General features: G+C 34.7%; 1 protein-coding gene across 3 annotated transcripts in view; it reads right to left on the reverse strand.

Annotated features, from left to right (window-relative positions):
• Positions 1–13,953, reverse strand: part of LOC129232821 (GATA-binding factor 2-like) — a 117,758-nt gene that overhangs the window by 33,115 nt on the left and 70,690 nt on the right. For all 3 annotated transcript variants that reach the window (XR_008581398.1, XM_054866931.1, XM_054866923.1), the window contains exon 4: positions 12,108–12,253. Coding sequence is in view for 2 of the 3 variants with exons in the window: in XM_054866931.1 (XP_054722906.1) it covers positions 12,108–12,253 (146 nt within the window). In the remaining variant the exon portion in view is untranslated. The remainder of the gene's footprint in view (positions 1–12,107; positions 12,254–13,953) is intronic.

The following is a 13,953-nucleotide window of genomic DNA, read 5'->3' on the forward strand; positions in this document are numbered from 1 at the left end:
ACTGAACTCGTCCTTTCAAGAACGAAGCGAAAGCAATAAAGAACATAAATAAACCCAGAGACCATTCTTAGCTTAACTGCTGACAACCATTTGGGTGTGATTCAGTTTGAGCGCGTGCTGATTATTACATACACATACAATTTCGGCAACGGGAAATAAAATTAAAAAATATATATCACGTCTATGAACTTATATATACTAACATACATATCCCTATTAATTCATAACATTTTGGTTACCTAAATATATGCCCTGTCACTAGTTCGGGATTTTGATATGAATCAAATATGAAGCAATACATTTACATGGCATCTCTGCTGAGCTATTCCTTATTAGTTGCCATGGCCCCCTGAATGGGGGTGTATTCTTGACAGGTTGGAAGGGGGGACACGGTAGTGTGAGAACAGGTCCTAACGAGGTGATAATGGGCCTTGTATTCGCAAATAATATTCCAGGATAGGCGCCTTTGTCTTGGTAGATAAGGTGGGCTTGCCCAAACTGTCTGCTGTTAAGAATGATCTATCGCGGTGAAGCGAAAATGTAAAGATGAGGTGGGGGTAAAGGGGCGTGATGCACCCCGATCCCCAGCCTATATCGTCTATTTCCATCCTCTTGCGGACTTGCATGCTTTGCAGAGTACACACGTGCAATTACTAACCACAAGAACGAGACTTTTTGGTCAAACCCTCCACACTTCAGATATTCAGTCGAACCGGCTAGAGATATCACCCCCCATGATTCATAATATGCATCCCTCCCGCTAATTTTCTCTCTATATAACCTCACCCTTCAAGATCAGCATCCATCTTTTGCGCAATCGTGATGCATGCAGGCGGGGGGGGGGGGGGAGCGTAGAGCGCGCAAAGGTGATTCTTTCTTTTTTGCCTTTTTCCTTTTCGCAAGCTTTTTAGCGAAACTCGTGGCCGAGCTTCCCTCCCTTCCTTCTTTTATCTCTAGAGGGCCGGAGGTAAATATTTAGCAAAGGATTATATGCTTTGAGATCGAATTACAGCTTTCAAATTGTAAGGTGTCTCCTCGCAATTACACGAAGAAAAATGCTGCTTACTTGGATATGAGCTCTTACTGGCGGTTTATTTTTAGCAACTCGTGTTTGGTTGCTTCTATAAACGATTCTTTAAGCAAATGACTTTGCTCAGTCCGTTTCTTAAACGCAGCAATGGCAGCCCGTACAAATAATTTTTTTTTAATACGAAAAGACAGGAATGTAGTAATACTATAAGAATATTACATACGAAAACTTGATGGGGATTCTATTTTAAAAATTAAGTACATTTTAATTACTAAAAAAATATTTTTGTCAAAATATGTTTTTAAAACATTATGCAATTTCAAAACTTCCTCCAATGCGTATTGTAAAGTAATAAAATGGTGTTGAGATGTCTATTTCACACCTTTCGCCAAGTATGACGCGAATACTTTCTTGACTATAAAAGATGGATTGAGTGGAGGAAAAAATGTAAGAAAACGACTTAAAATTAATACTTGCGTAATTTTTTTAGAACATATTCAGAAACTATTCGCAACTCCAGAGTTTGAATGCACTACCTTGCGGTGATTAATAATACTAAAGAAAAAGGTAAAACATTCCATTCCGCATGTTTTATTTGGGGTAAATTACAGGCTTCAGACAGTTTATGGTGTAATGTAATTTCAGAAGAATAGAAAAGAAAGCTTCCCACAAACACGATGGAAAAATACTGTCATTCACTAAGCGTGAAAGCAAGTTATAAGTTACGGCATGCGTTTGTTTTACCTTTTTCATCCGCCATTAGACAGTGGCTGCAGCGCCCCCTATAATTTATTGAAGTTGCAAATTGAAAAAGGTTAATTTACCCAGAAAAAACGGGAGTGAAGAGCAAATCTTTCATTAACTAAATATGATAATTTTTGTTGCATTAAAATTTGTGAAAATCAGAAAAAGGACTTCTCGCCATGATTTCTAATTAACTCAATACAAATCTTCCCAATTTGTTGTGATACATTTAAATAATAATAATAATTTAAAAAAAAAAACAACAAAGAGTTTAAAACATTGTAAAGGAGCTTTATTGAAAGGTAGGGGAGAAAAGAATAAACGCTGATTTGCATTTCGGAATGTTTTTGGTCCAATGAAGTAATTTCTGTCCACTTCTATCTAGTTTTAAAAAGAAAGCTTTATTTCTCCCCTGAAATGAATGGGAAAATGTAAACGTATCCTACTCCCATCTCTTTCTCTCTTTCCTTCATGTTAGCGATAACTTTTCTCATGCGTTCTATGATTCGTTTCAGAAATAAACAAAAAGAAATTTTAATGAAGCGATAAATCGCCAAATATGCCAATATTCATTAACCCAGCTGTCAACCTAAATCGCTTCGGGCTGGAAGATCGAACGATGGGCGTCATAACACTGATGGCCAAGCGAGTAATTTCTTCGGAGCCTATTGCACACTCAGTGCGAAGTTACTTTTCATTACAGGCTACGGCGTGCGATATATATCAGTATCTGCGAAGAACATATTTTTTCCCTCCTTTCGTTTATTCATTTTACGCTCGCAGATAAAGCGACATTTCGCACTCCTCAATGATCGCCGTTCAGTTAGTTGTTGTTTTTAGTAGGTTACTAAAACGCAACGGAAGCCGGTCTATTAGCGCCTCTGCTCTAACTGGGTTTTAATTTGTGTGTTTTTATTTTGGTTTTCCACTATCAGATCTGCGCTGTAGCTCGACATCCTGCTGAAAAGTGTGAGCCCGTTTGATGGTTTTATTTTTAGATCTATAGACGTAAAGATAGCCGTTGAAAAGACTTGAATGAAAGTTTCTTAGGGAGACTCTTTTTACTAGCGATTTGATTAATTGTTCGTTTTTATAACGGACAGAATGGAGAACTTTAAATATGTATCTCAAAAAGACAAAAATAGAAACTCCGTAAAAAAGAATCATTATTTTAAAAATGTATATTGCTGGATAAGTTCGAATCTCACAAGTTTTAAGCATCTCCTGTAAACTCAGCATTTTAAAGCTACATTGTTATCATTCTAGAATCTAGACCATCGATAGATATATATATTATGCACAGTTTCCAAGATTCATTCTTCAAAATTGAGCCGCGGCTTTAGCCGTCACGTTGGTGGTGATAATTTGTCCTTACAGACATTTTAAAAGCGATAATAGATTTTTGTTCCATTTTATTTCATACATACTCTAAAAGTGTATTTATGTGTTTTAGTAAACCTCAAGCTGAATCTTTAAACCGAGTAAGAAAAGTCGCGGAACTTTTTTAAAAATAAAATAAATTTCACATTTATGCTAATCTTTACATGGGACCTCACTCTGTGAAAGGGACTTTTTACTGCCGGTATGTAATTTTATGCAATCAGATACCAGTTGCTAACAAAACAAATACTAAAATGAGATATTGGTACTACTCTCAATTCAATAAAAAAAACCTTCATTGTCTTTCTAATTGTTATTTTTTGAATAAAGTGCATCTTTCACAAGCAGGGCACGCTTTTGAACTTCAATTTTAGACTTCTCCACTTTAGCAACAAATACACCGACACTTTGGCTGTTTTTTTTTTCTCCTTTTTTCTTTTTATAAATACGTGCTTCGATTTTGTATTAGTTGTATGCAGTGTTAGTTTCAAAAAGAAGCAAATAGAACCCTCATGTCGCTTTAACCCAAATTCAAATCCCATGCAATAACTTTGCCACGACTAAGTTCCAATACATCTTAGAACAAAACGTAATTACATGGAATGGTAATTTAATGGCGCTCCAATCAGATATTCAAGAGCCCACCAAACTGATCTTTAAACAGTGCACTTCACTTGACAAGCCAATGTGGCTCTTCATCCGAAAGCACTGCTTGTGCAAGCATAAAAGCCACCAGCGGCTCTGATGTTACAATTCATCGTTGAAATGCGAATTTAATTACCCTCTACTCGTTATCAGGACTCTGAATATGAGCTTAAATGAAAGCGCCTCCGTTTTAATTTATGAACGATCGTGCTGATGGACCTTGTTTGTTTTGGAGGCAAGCCTTTTGTTATCCGCGCTGAAAGGGGGATTGCTTTGTACCGGAAAATCCGGCACGAGCCAGTTGGCACATCCGCTGTCCGGTCGGGGCTTCTGCGTGTCTCATTTGTCAGTTGTTTTGTCACGTGAACGCATTTTGCCGGATGGAAGTGGTCGAGTCCTCGACACCTAATCTTCATCCGATGCTTCTAGCATCCAGTAAGTCAAACAATGAAAGAATGAACTCTTGTTGCTGCATGTAACATATATTTTAATGCATAAAACATTATCTTGTAAATAAAACTATTGTCAGTAGTTTTAAACATTAGTTAGCACAAAACAAACGTTTTATTAAAAACCAAGTTTTATCTTTTTTTTTTTTTTTCTTCAGTAGTCAGCTTCTGCAATTATTAATATTTTCCAATTTAAGGAATCAAATCTGTTATCTGTTTCACATCTATCTATCAATCTATCCATATATACACAGCAAATGCATATTGTTGTTATTTAGTCTGAAAAATAGAATATGTATTACTAATATTCTGATAATCAAGACGTCGCCGTTACGTTTTGTACATATATTTTTACTGTATATATGGTGAGTGTGTGCGTCAGGAATTAATTTCCAAAACGAAAAAAAAGCCACTGTCAGTTCACACATAAATTAGGTTGTGAGATTTTGGTTTAATTGATGCCAAAAGAAGCATTAAAAACCTATACTGGCGTGGGGTAGTAACTGCAAATTTTTCATTTTTCCATTTTTTTTTTTTCATCTATTGTACGTTATCTTTATTGTAAAGCTTGCTTATTTAGTTTCAGCTGAAATAAAAAGTGCGTAAAACACATCTAATTCAAAACTTTCCCTATTATGTATTAGTATTGAATCCAAAACGAGTTCCTTCAAATATCTCGAAAACTCATTACCGCAGTTACTGCCCTGCCCACAGTCCCCACAACTTATTTCTTAAGGAAAATAGCCTAAAATGGTTTTTTTTTTATTAACAGGCACTCAAATTCCGTGCGCCCTCCTGCGCAAATTAAACCCTGTGTATACCTATGTATGAGTATTTGTGTACATAATGTGTAACTTTTTAAAAACTAAGGAGGGGCATATAACTTTTATTTTCTAACGAAAAGGGAAAGCATATTATATAACAAATCATGTGTTGACCTTCTGTATAAATAATAAAGCATCGTTCGGTCTCGCAAAGGCCCGGGGGCTATGTTTTCTCACGGATAGGAACATCATCAAACTAGCACGCACACCTCCAAACGACATACGATGGATGATGGGAGTGTCCCTCCCCCCTTTTTGGCTAACCCCCAAATCGTCCGCTCTTAGGCAAAGAGGCTGATTTAGAAGCAGTCCAATTACTCTGCGTCTCTCTTATCTGCCGCTCAAGTCTTTGTGGTGGTTATGTTTATTGGTTTTTCTGATTAACTCCCAATCATTTTCTTTCCTTTGCTTAGCTGAAGAAAAAATAACAGCTACTTCGATTTAAAAAAGACAATAAGAGGTGTCGTCGGCTCCTCTTCTTCTTTTAAATTTAATTTTAGATAATGGAATTATTGAAGGAAACGAAACAAAATAAAAAGAAATATGCAAATCTGTTCAAGTTATTTATTCCAGTAATGACATTTCTAATGATCACTTAAATTTTCACTTAAACTATGTTGATGCACCCTGAGAGAAGAAATTAAAGTACTGCCTAAATGTTTGTAAATAGTTTTGTTAGTTTTACTTTTTTATACAGTGGACGCCGGTTAGTTGCATCAATCACTTCAAGGAATCAAATCGTCAGAAAGAGAACAAAATCCAGCAATTTTGAATAAGTCGCTTTATGGAATTAAAACTGTTTAGAACAAACGTGATTTATATAAGCGGCGTCCACTGTAATAATGAATAACCAGATCAGTTGTAAACCGAAATTAAATGGTTTAATTTCAGTTTGAAAAATAAGAGAAAAAAAAACTAAGCATTTCCTTCTTTAAAGCCATCATTAAATAAACGATAGTATCTGTGACTATTTCACTAAAAATATTTCATATTTCACTTAGACTGTCACGAATAACTAAGACTATTTTTTTAATTAAAATTCAAAAAGTGTTTTAAATGCTCTTGTATGACACCACTATAGGTGCAATTTTAAAGCAACATCATCTTTCTTTCAAATTTCTCGAGATGATTCGCGTGCTAATGAATACGTCGTTTCAGACTTTGTGTGAAAACAATTCGTTTCGTGCGATGCCTTCAGACAGAGGGGAGTAATGACCAACAGACAACCGACTAAATAACTCCCTCTGACGAGATTACAATACCGAAATTGAAAACCCATTGCACACACAATTGCCATTTCGCTTTCTTTGCTATCCATGAGTCCTGCCTGAACGGAAAATAGTGTCCAATAAGCGATCACGCTACTACATTCAATGCCTTTCTGATTCTCCGTGTTCACGCACGCACGCGACTTGCTTACAACACGAAAACAAACTGCTCTATAGACATGAACAGTTTTCACTGTGGTTAAAGATAGCAGTATTCTATTTCACATCCTGTTGAAGTAAGTGATTGGTCGAGTCATAGTAGTTGTTGATTATTCAGATTATAACACCAAATTGCATCACAATAAAAAATCTAAACCCATAATTCAGAACAACCACTTAAATTTAGAGACATTTAACATGTAGTAACAATTGACTATTTAGCTATAACAACAAATTGCCTCGCAGGAAAAAGGTTATAGATATAATCCAGAACAACAGCTCAAATTGAGAGATGGTAAACATCTAGTTGTTGATTGCTTAGATTATAACAACGAATTGCATCATAATAAAAAGTCTAATGATAAAATTCAGAGCAACAGCTTAAGTTCAGAGAAATTAAACATCTAGTTGTTTATATATATACACAATGCATTGCGTGACGATACAGCGATTACCTACAGTTACATTTTTCTTTTTTCCTTTTCTCTTTTTACTGTGTGTTAAAGAAAATCTTGAAACTGTGAAGTATTATGGCGCAAACCACATATTCAAACGAGAATTCGCTGCTTTTCTATAATTTTTTTAAATGTGTCAAGAATTTTTCGGACCCCTGTATATTTAGAGGAGAAAATCAAACTTGAAAGTTGAAAACAAGAATAAACGAAAAAGGAAGTTGCAAAATTGTCCTAACTTGTCATTTTCGCCGGTGTACTTTTTAAAATATTCCCCACAAAGTTGGAAAATGAAACGGAAAATAAAAGCATGGAAAAGAACTGTTTTGTATGAGTGGTGTTCTATTTATATGGATACTATTGTGAAAAAGCAGACGGTTTCCTTTTCTGTTTCGTGATGAACATCGATTTGCAGTGGAATCAGAGCTTGCCCATCAAATCACGAAAACAAGTTATCTTACACAAGCTAACTTTAATCGGATGGAAACAGTTAAAAAGTTGTCTGTTTCTTTTAAGCAGTATTTGATAGTCACGAATGTAAGTTTTAAAACTTTTTAGATGAAAAAGAAGTACGAGCTCAAATACCGTAGCATTGAAGTAAGAAATAACAACGTCAAAAAGCACAAATTGCAGATTACTGCAATTTGTATAATCGATATTGCGATAATCTGCAATTTGTGCTTTTTGACGTTGTTATTTCTTACTTTACTTTTCAGCACAAAGGTATTTATTTATCTTACCGTAACATTAATTATGATAAAAGAGTAACAAATGTACATTGAATTTCAATACAAATAATACAAAATCGAATAATACCATAAAACAATATGATTGATTAAATTTAGAGATGGAATTGCTGTCGCAGAACCGTTTTAACTTGTTAAGAGTGACAGTCTAAGGGGAGGGAGGGGGGATGAGGAATTCAAGTTGTTTGATTGAACGAGATTAGTTGTTAAAGTGGTAGTAAAGATTTTTCTCAATGGTTCATTCCAAAAGAAATACATTATGAATTATAAAAATAATTCATGAAAAATATAAAAAACACGTTATCAATTTCCGAGATCAAACCTACACTCATTGCACATTTTTACAGAAATGTAAGGTTTTTTTAAAACAAACTTTCTCCGTAAGAGATTTCCTTTGTACTGCTGTTCTTGCGGTACCAAGAGTACAGGCAAGAAAAACAGTTTTACAGAGATTGTTGGGGGAAATGTCACAATTGGTTACACGTAGAAACTACAACTTTATTGAGAACGGTTTGACACAACTATAGAAACTTCGCAAAATATCATCAATGTACTGGGTTTTGAATCTTAGTTTTGTTTTCAAATTCGGCGAGATATCGCTAGATGGTAGCCAAAATTCGCATTAGAACATTAATTTTCAGATTATTTCAGCCGTTTATGACTATTCGAGCATCGAAAATGCTTCATTTTATGCTTGTGTTAAAAACGTAATCATACTAAACAGAAAATTAAATATTTTTGTTCATTGTTGTAAGAATGAACACAATATCGATTTATTATTTATAGAATTCAACGGTAAGATCCGCAGTAACAAATACGTATTACTTTCCAACTTCATAGGTTTTTTTTTTTTTTTTTTAATACTGTTGTTAACTACTTCCTCTTTATTATCTTAGAATTTTCTGATTTATAGTGTTATTTTCAACACGTGCTTCAAATTTAAAGAATTTCTTCAGTTTATTCGTCTTTTCTTTATTTATTTTTATGCGCATCACATACCAAACCTTAAACTTCTCAAAATTGAAATTCCGATCGGCATGTTTATTGTCAAATAAAATGACAAATGCATTATTACTTCAAGTGGCCTTTTGTAGTTTCATTTCGACACGCTATTGTTTGGGAGACAATGCCCATAATTTTTATTTCCTTTAATTTCTTGTACGTTCGCTTCTTAACTACTGCTTGTTTCCTTTTATGTGTAATTTAAACGCATAGTCAGTAGCAATGTCTCTACAATTTTGATAATGATACAGGAAAAAATTAATACAAAAGGGAGTGTTTTCAGAATTTTTATAGTTTCAATGGCAAACTTAAATTGCAAAATCATTATCTTGGAAAAGATCAAATGATTACGTCTCTAGCAACCCTGTTTCTATTCTTTGGGATAACGTTAAAGAACTGACTCTAGTTTTATGTTCTGTGGAAGAGTTTAGTACGTGAATCAGCAGACATTTTCTATTTTACATTCTAAAAAATGTATTTGAACTAATGGCCAAGTCCCACAGTGTTACGCTGTTTGTTTTTAGAATATGATACACTCATGGAATGTTTCTCCGAAATCAGACTGCATATTCATGAGAAGTTTGTTAATTTTGTCAATTCACAAAAATTTTGAAACAACTAGAATGCATTACATGGAACATTTAGAAGTAAACGGGTGTAAATAATAAAATTAAAAATTTCGATACAACAATCGATAGTACAAATGGTACAACAAACACTCATCTGTTTAAGAGCAAAACATGGAATTGGTAGCCCTGATGCTGTTCTACAGCATGATTTAGAAAAACTTTTAGATGAAAGCTTAACTAGAGTTTTAACTTTCCTCGCGTTCAACTTAAATCTTAAAAGGGTCCAGTTACATCCTTTGTCTTTTCAGTCTCATATTGCGTTTTACTAACTTTTTGCACCACTACTCACTACTGTAGGGATTTGGTCATGACAGACCTTGAACATCCATGTTTTTTTCCCATACTAGAATTATTAATGCGGGAAAAAACTCAATGGTTCCGGGGCTTAAACCCTGTCCCCCTCCAACTGCGCCCTTGTCACATATACATATTTACCTTTTGTAAGCACGATTGTCAATAGCGTCTCACAAAATGCCCAAATTTGACGAAGACAATCCATCCCCTCCCCCAACACACATAGAATCAGCGGTAATTAAATCTTATATAATTAAAAACTGAGCGTATGTATCTATGTCCAAGTTACTTCTCCCGAACGCCAATAAACTGACCATCGAGCCAGGTATCGATAGATTCCTATTTTTCTCATCTTTATGTTTGGCTATTTAACATAATCCTCCGATAATAGTTAGCGGAGATATCATTTAAATGCTAGTAATTATAACACTTATATTTCGACATAAAATCCCTGTTTTTCGAAGACTTTTCTCCATTCAAATTAATATTCAGTGCTTCATCACAACTTTCCGTAACAATGCTTTTATTTAAATTTGTAGCCTGAAGAAAATCATTGAGATCAAAGATCTGTTGCCATTTTTGTTTCTCGAATATGAACATATAAAATTTATGCTTTTAGTTTCAAAAGCTTTTCTTATAATCGGAGGATTTAAAATGTTTACTTTTATGTTATTTTTCAGCAATCTGCCGCAAAGTTTTACTGAAGCCTGATTGTTGAACACGCGTTACTAGACATAACTATTATTTTCGATGTGCACCGTGCAAAGCCTGGCGACGCAGCTAGTAAAGTTATGAAACGCCATTGGATGGAATATTTATCTCGAAGTACCGATAGTACAAGACTACTACTGTCTTAGACAAGTGTTGTCACAGTATCCAATGACCTGGAAATCATGTGCAGTCAAGATAGTCTTACGAAATAATGAATTATTTTGGAAGTAACTGAAAATCAAATGTAACAACACACAAAAATTTCGAAAGAATGTCAACCATCAGAATACGTGGAGTAAACAGACGTTACTTTCGCAATTGCTGACCACATCTTCAGGCAGGTGCTGCCAACTGGTAGCAGGAGGAAACTGAGGCCCTCGTGCCATCTCGGGAACGTCACATCCTGCGATTTACCTTCTTAGCATGCTAAACACTCGAGCCTTAAACTACGAAAGTTTTAACAGGACAATAAGACGTCGGAACATGGGGATGACTGCTTAAGGCTCCTTGAAGAGACCTTGCCGGTTTTTTTGTTTGAAGGTCAAAGTCTCGAGATGGTGCAACACGCTGTGACACCAGACTGAATAATGTTTGAAATCGGAAAAGAATGAGTGTGCTTTATAGGAAGTTGTAAACGCAGCTTTTCATAAAACCGGACTCAAAGAGGAAGCGGTATATGACAAATTTTCCTCTTTCGACTATTCAAAAAGGAAATATTTCTCCATTTTTTGACGGATTTTTAACATAATTAAATCAGTTTTGTTGTCCAAGAAGTTTTGATGTGAAAGGTGAAGCATCTTATGCGAAGGTTTTGAAATTCTGATGCGTAAGTTTTTTGTGTGGCGGAAGTGAAGTAGTTCTTTGATTGCCAAAAAACAATGAAAACTAATAGTAATTACAAAGTTAGTTTCGTTAATAAATTTAATAAATTAATTATGTAAGCATATAATTCAAGTTAAGTCATCAGTTTACAGCGTAACCACGGTGCTTAAGTTCAGCCTTGAAGTTCGTTCGTTGAATTTTATTAACAAAATTTACTTTATAAATACTGTTATTTTACCTTGTTTTTGACCACAATTAAAAAGCAGATTTGGAGTATCATTTAGCTTTCTCGTTCTTCATAATCTATTTTCTTCATAAAAATATATAATCTTGTTGTAAATATGCTTAAGTCAGGTCCAGAATGAACAAGAGCGTGGCGTGAGAGAAAACATACGGGTGAAGTGAGAATTAAGATTGTAAAAAAAAAAAAGAAAAGAAAAAGGAAAAAGTAATTCATTATTTTTATTAAAATATTTGCATTTTAGATACTTAATCCTATCAAAGGTTTAAGTATAAATTGAAACATTTAACACGCTCCTTTGAAACATATTCAATGCACCGATACATATGCTTTTTACCGAATTGATATTTTAAAAATAAGTATCTAACTAGCAATTTGATAACCAACATTTAATAAAAAAGCGTAATATGGATAAGCTGTCTTAATTTGAAAATAAATTGAATTTCCTCTAAAAATTCTTTGAAGAAAATATAATGTCTATGTTGCTACAATATTAAACCAAATTTAAAAGTAATTAAAAACTGAGTTTAGTACGATAATTCCTAAGAATCATAGTGCCTGAAAATGGTTCATGGCCTCGAACTTTGAATTAAACACATGGGTGTTCTAACCACTGCGCATTTGGTTTCATTCACTAAATACGTTATAAAATTTCATAACGAGTCAAAAGCATTGAATGTTCACGCAGAGATTTATATTAAGTGTACTCACCAGTCGCCTCTTAGGTTTAATGAGCGGCCTGTTCTGACCGTTCATTTTGTGGTAGAGTCCGCAGGCATTGCAAAGGTAGTGTCCCGTGCCGTCCCTGCGCCACAATGGCGTCGAGGTGGCCCCGCAGTTCACACACTCTCGACCCTCTGAGTCAGCAGAAAAAGAAAAAGTAAACAATCATTAGTCAAAGATTCAGTGTCACCACTTGAAGCACACAGTTCAGCAAATTCCATCATTGTAAAGATGCAGGCAATATATCAACAACCATGTTACAACATCCAGAGACTGCAGTTTCGTCTTTGTTATGAACTCCTCAATCTGGAACAGTCGAACTGGAGGCAGGTATCCGCTCGCTGGTATCAGTTTTGGTTTCCACTGAAGGTGGAACCACTGAAGGAAATCTCTGCTTCAAGGAGAGGACATATGACTCCTGCTCGTTTAATGACTAAAATTTAAAACTTATGAGTTCATAACAAGGGCGACACTGTAGTCTGGAAGTCGTAGCCTGGCTGTTGGTATAATGCCTATAGTCTTAGCTCTTGAGAGAAAACGGTAACTTGCAACTTATTACAAAGCTGAGTTACACTCATAAAGTAATCGACAGCAGCATTCTAGAAACTGCCAACCACCTTGATAATCAATTTAAACAATATGACTACAATATGAAATAATAAAAAATGAAGTTTGATAGTTTAGAAATTCTGCCAGTGATTAGTTTGCAGTGTGCAGTTATCATTTCCTAAATGAGTGTAAACTTAGCTTAATAATTAGTGCCATGATCTAGCAGCGAAAGCCATTATAAGAAAATGACGTCAATATACAGAATACAGAATTACTGACATTTTTGTTATCTACAATTATGAAAAAACAATGCCTATGAAGAAAAATTAAATGCCTTTAGCTGTTGCCTTATCAGACATTTCAAAAATAGTCGTGACAAGAGTTTCCAACAGCATAATCAAGACACATTCTGAAATAAGAATTACATTCATCATAAAAGTATAGAGCATGTTTACTGAAATTTAACAGCTGGACAAAATGATAAATAACACGATTAGCTTATGGAGGCTGCTTTTATAAGTTGAACTACGGAGTCTTATTCCAGTCTATAGACATGTAACTTACCTCAAGCGTTCCCCCTCCCAGTTAGTTTTGTGTGCACCAGAAGGCAAACTCAACTAATTTCTTCTGTTCATTGTACGTAAAATTTTTAACAAACTCTTTGAGTTTTAGACATCGTTAGTAATGCAAGCATATGAAGAACAAATCTCCAGTTTGCCAGACTGTTTTGACTCACATATTACTGTGGAAATAGTACAAGTATGCAGTTAGAGTATGGGAACATTAAATGCGTTCACGAAGGACAATTCTCACAAATTACGATGCTGAATAACAGATGTAAAATGAGAGAACAATGCCCAAAAAAGACAGATACGATATTCCTAACATTTGTTTTTACTCTTAAAGCTTCCTCAGTCCATTTGCACGAGTGTAACATCTGTATGTGTGCTTTGCAGCTTATTTCTAGAATTTTAAAGTTTGACTTTAAATTTCTATTATTTGAACATAAGGAACCATTGTCTATCACAATATGAAGTCTCAACTTTCTGAAATATTTATTTTTGTTCAAAAGACTATGATTTGTACGTGGAAGTAATTTACCGTACAGACACACCAGAAAAGTTATCCGAGGAAATGCTTTCCTTGGATGAATTTTCATCCAAAATATCACACTTCTTTGCAATGAAAAAGGTGTTCCTTGTAACCCCGAAACACGTGTCTGCAGTAATTTTCCATTTTTGTGCATTTAAACGTTGGTAGTCCATTCATTTAATTTTCAAGCACA

Source organism: Uloborus diversus, chromosome 1, assembly GCF_026930045.1.
Source record: "Uloborus diversus isolate 005 chromosome 1, Udiv.v.3.1, whole genome shotgun sequence".
Taxonomy (NCBI): domain Eukaryota; kingdom Metazoa; phylum Arthropoda; class Arachnida; order Araneae; family Uloboridae; genus Uloborus; species Uloborus diversus.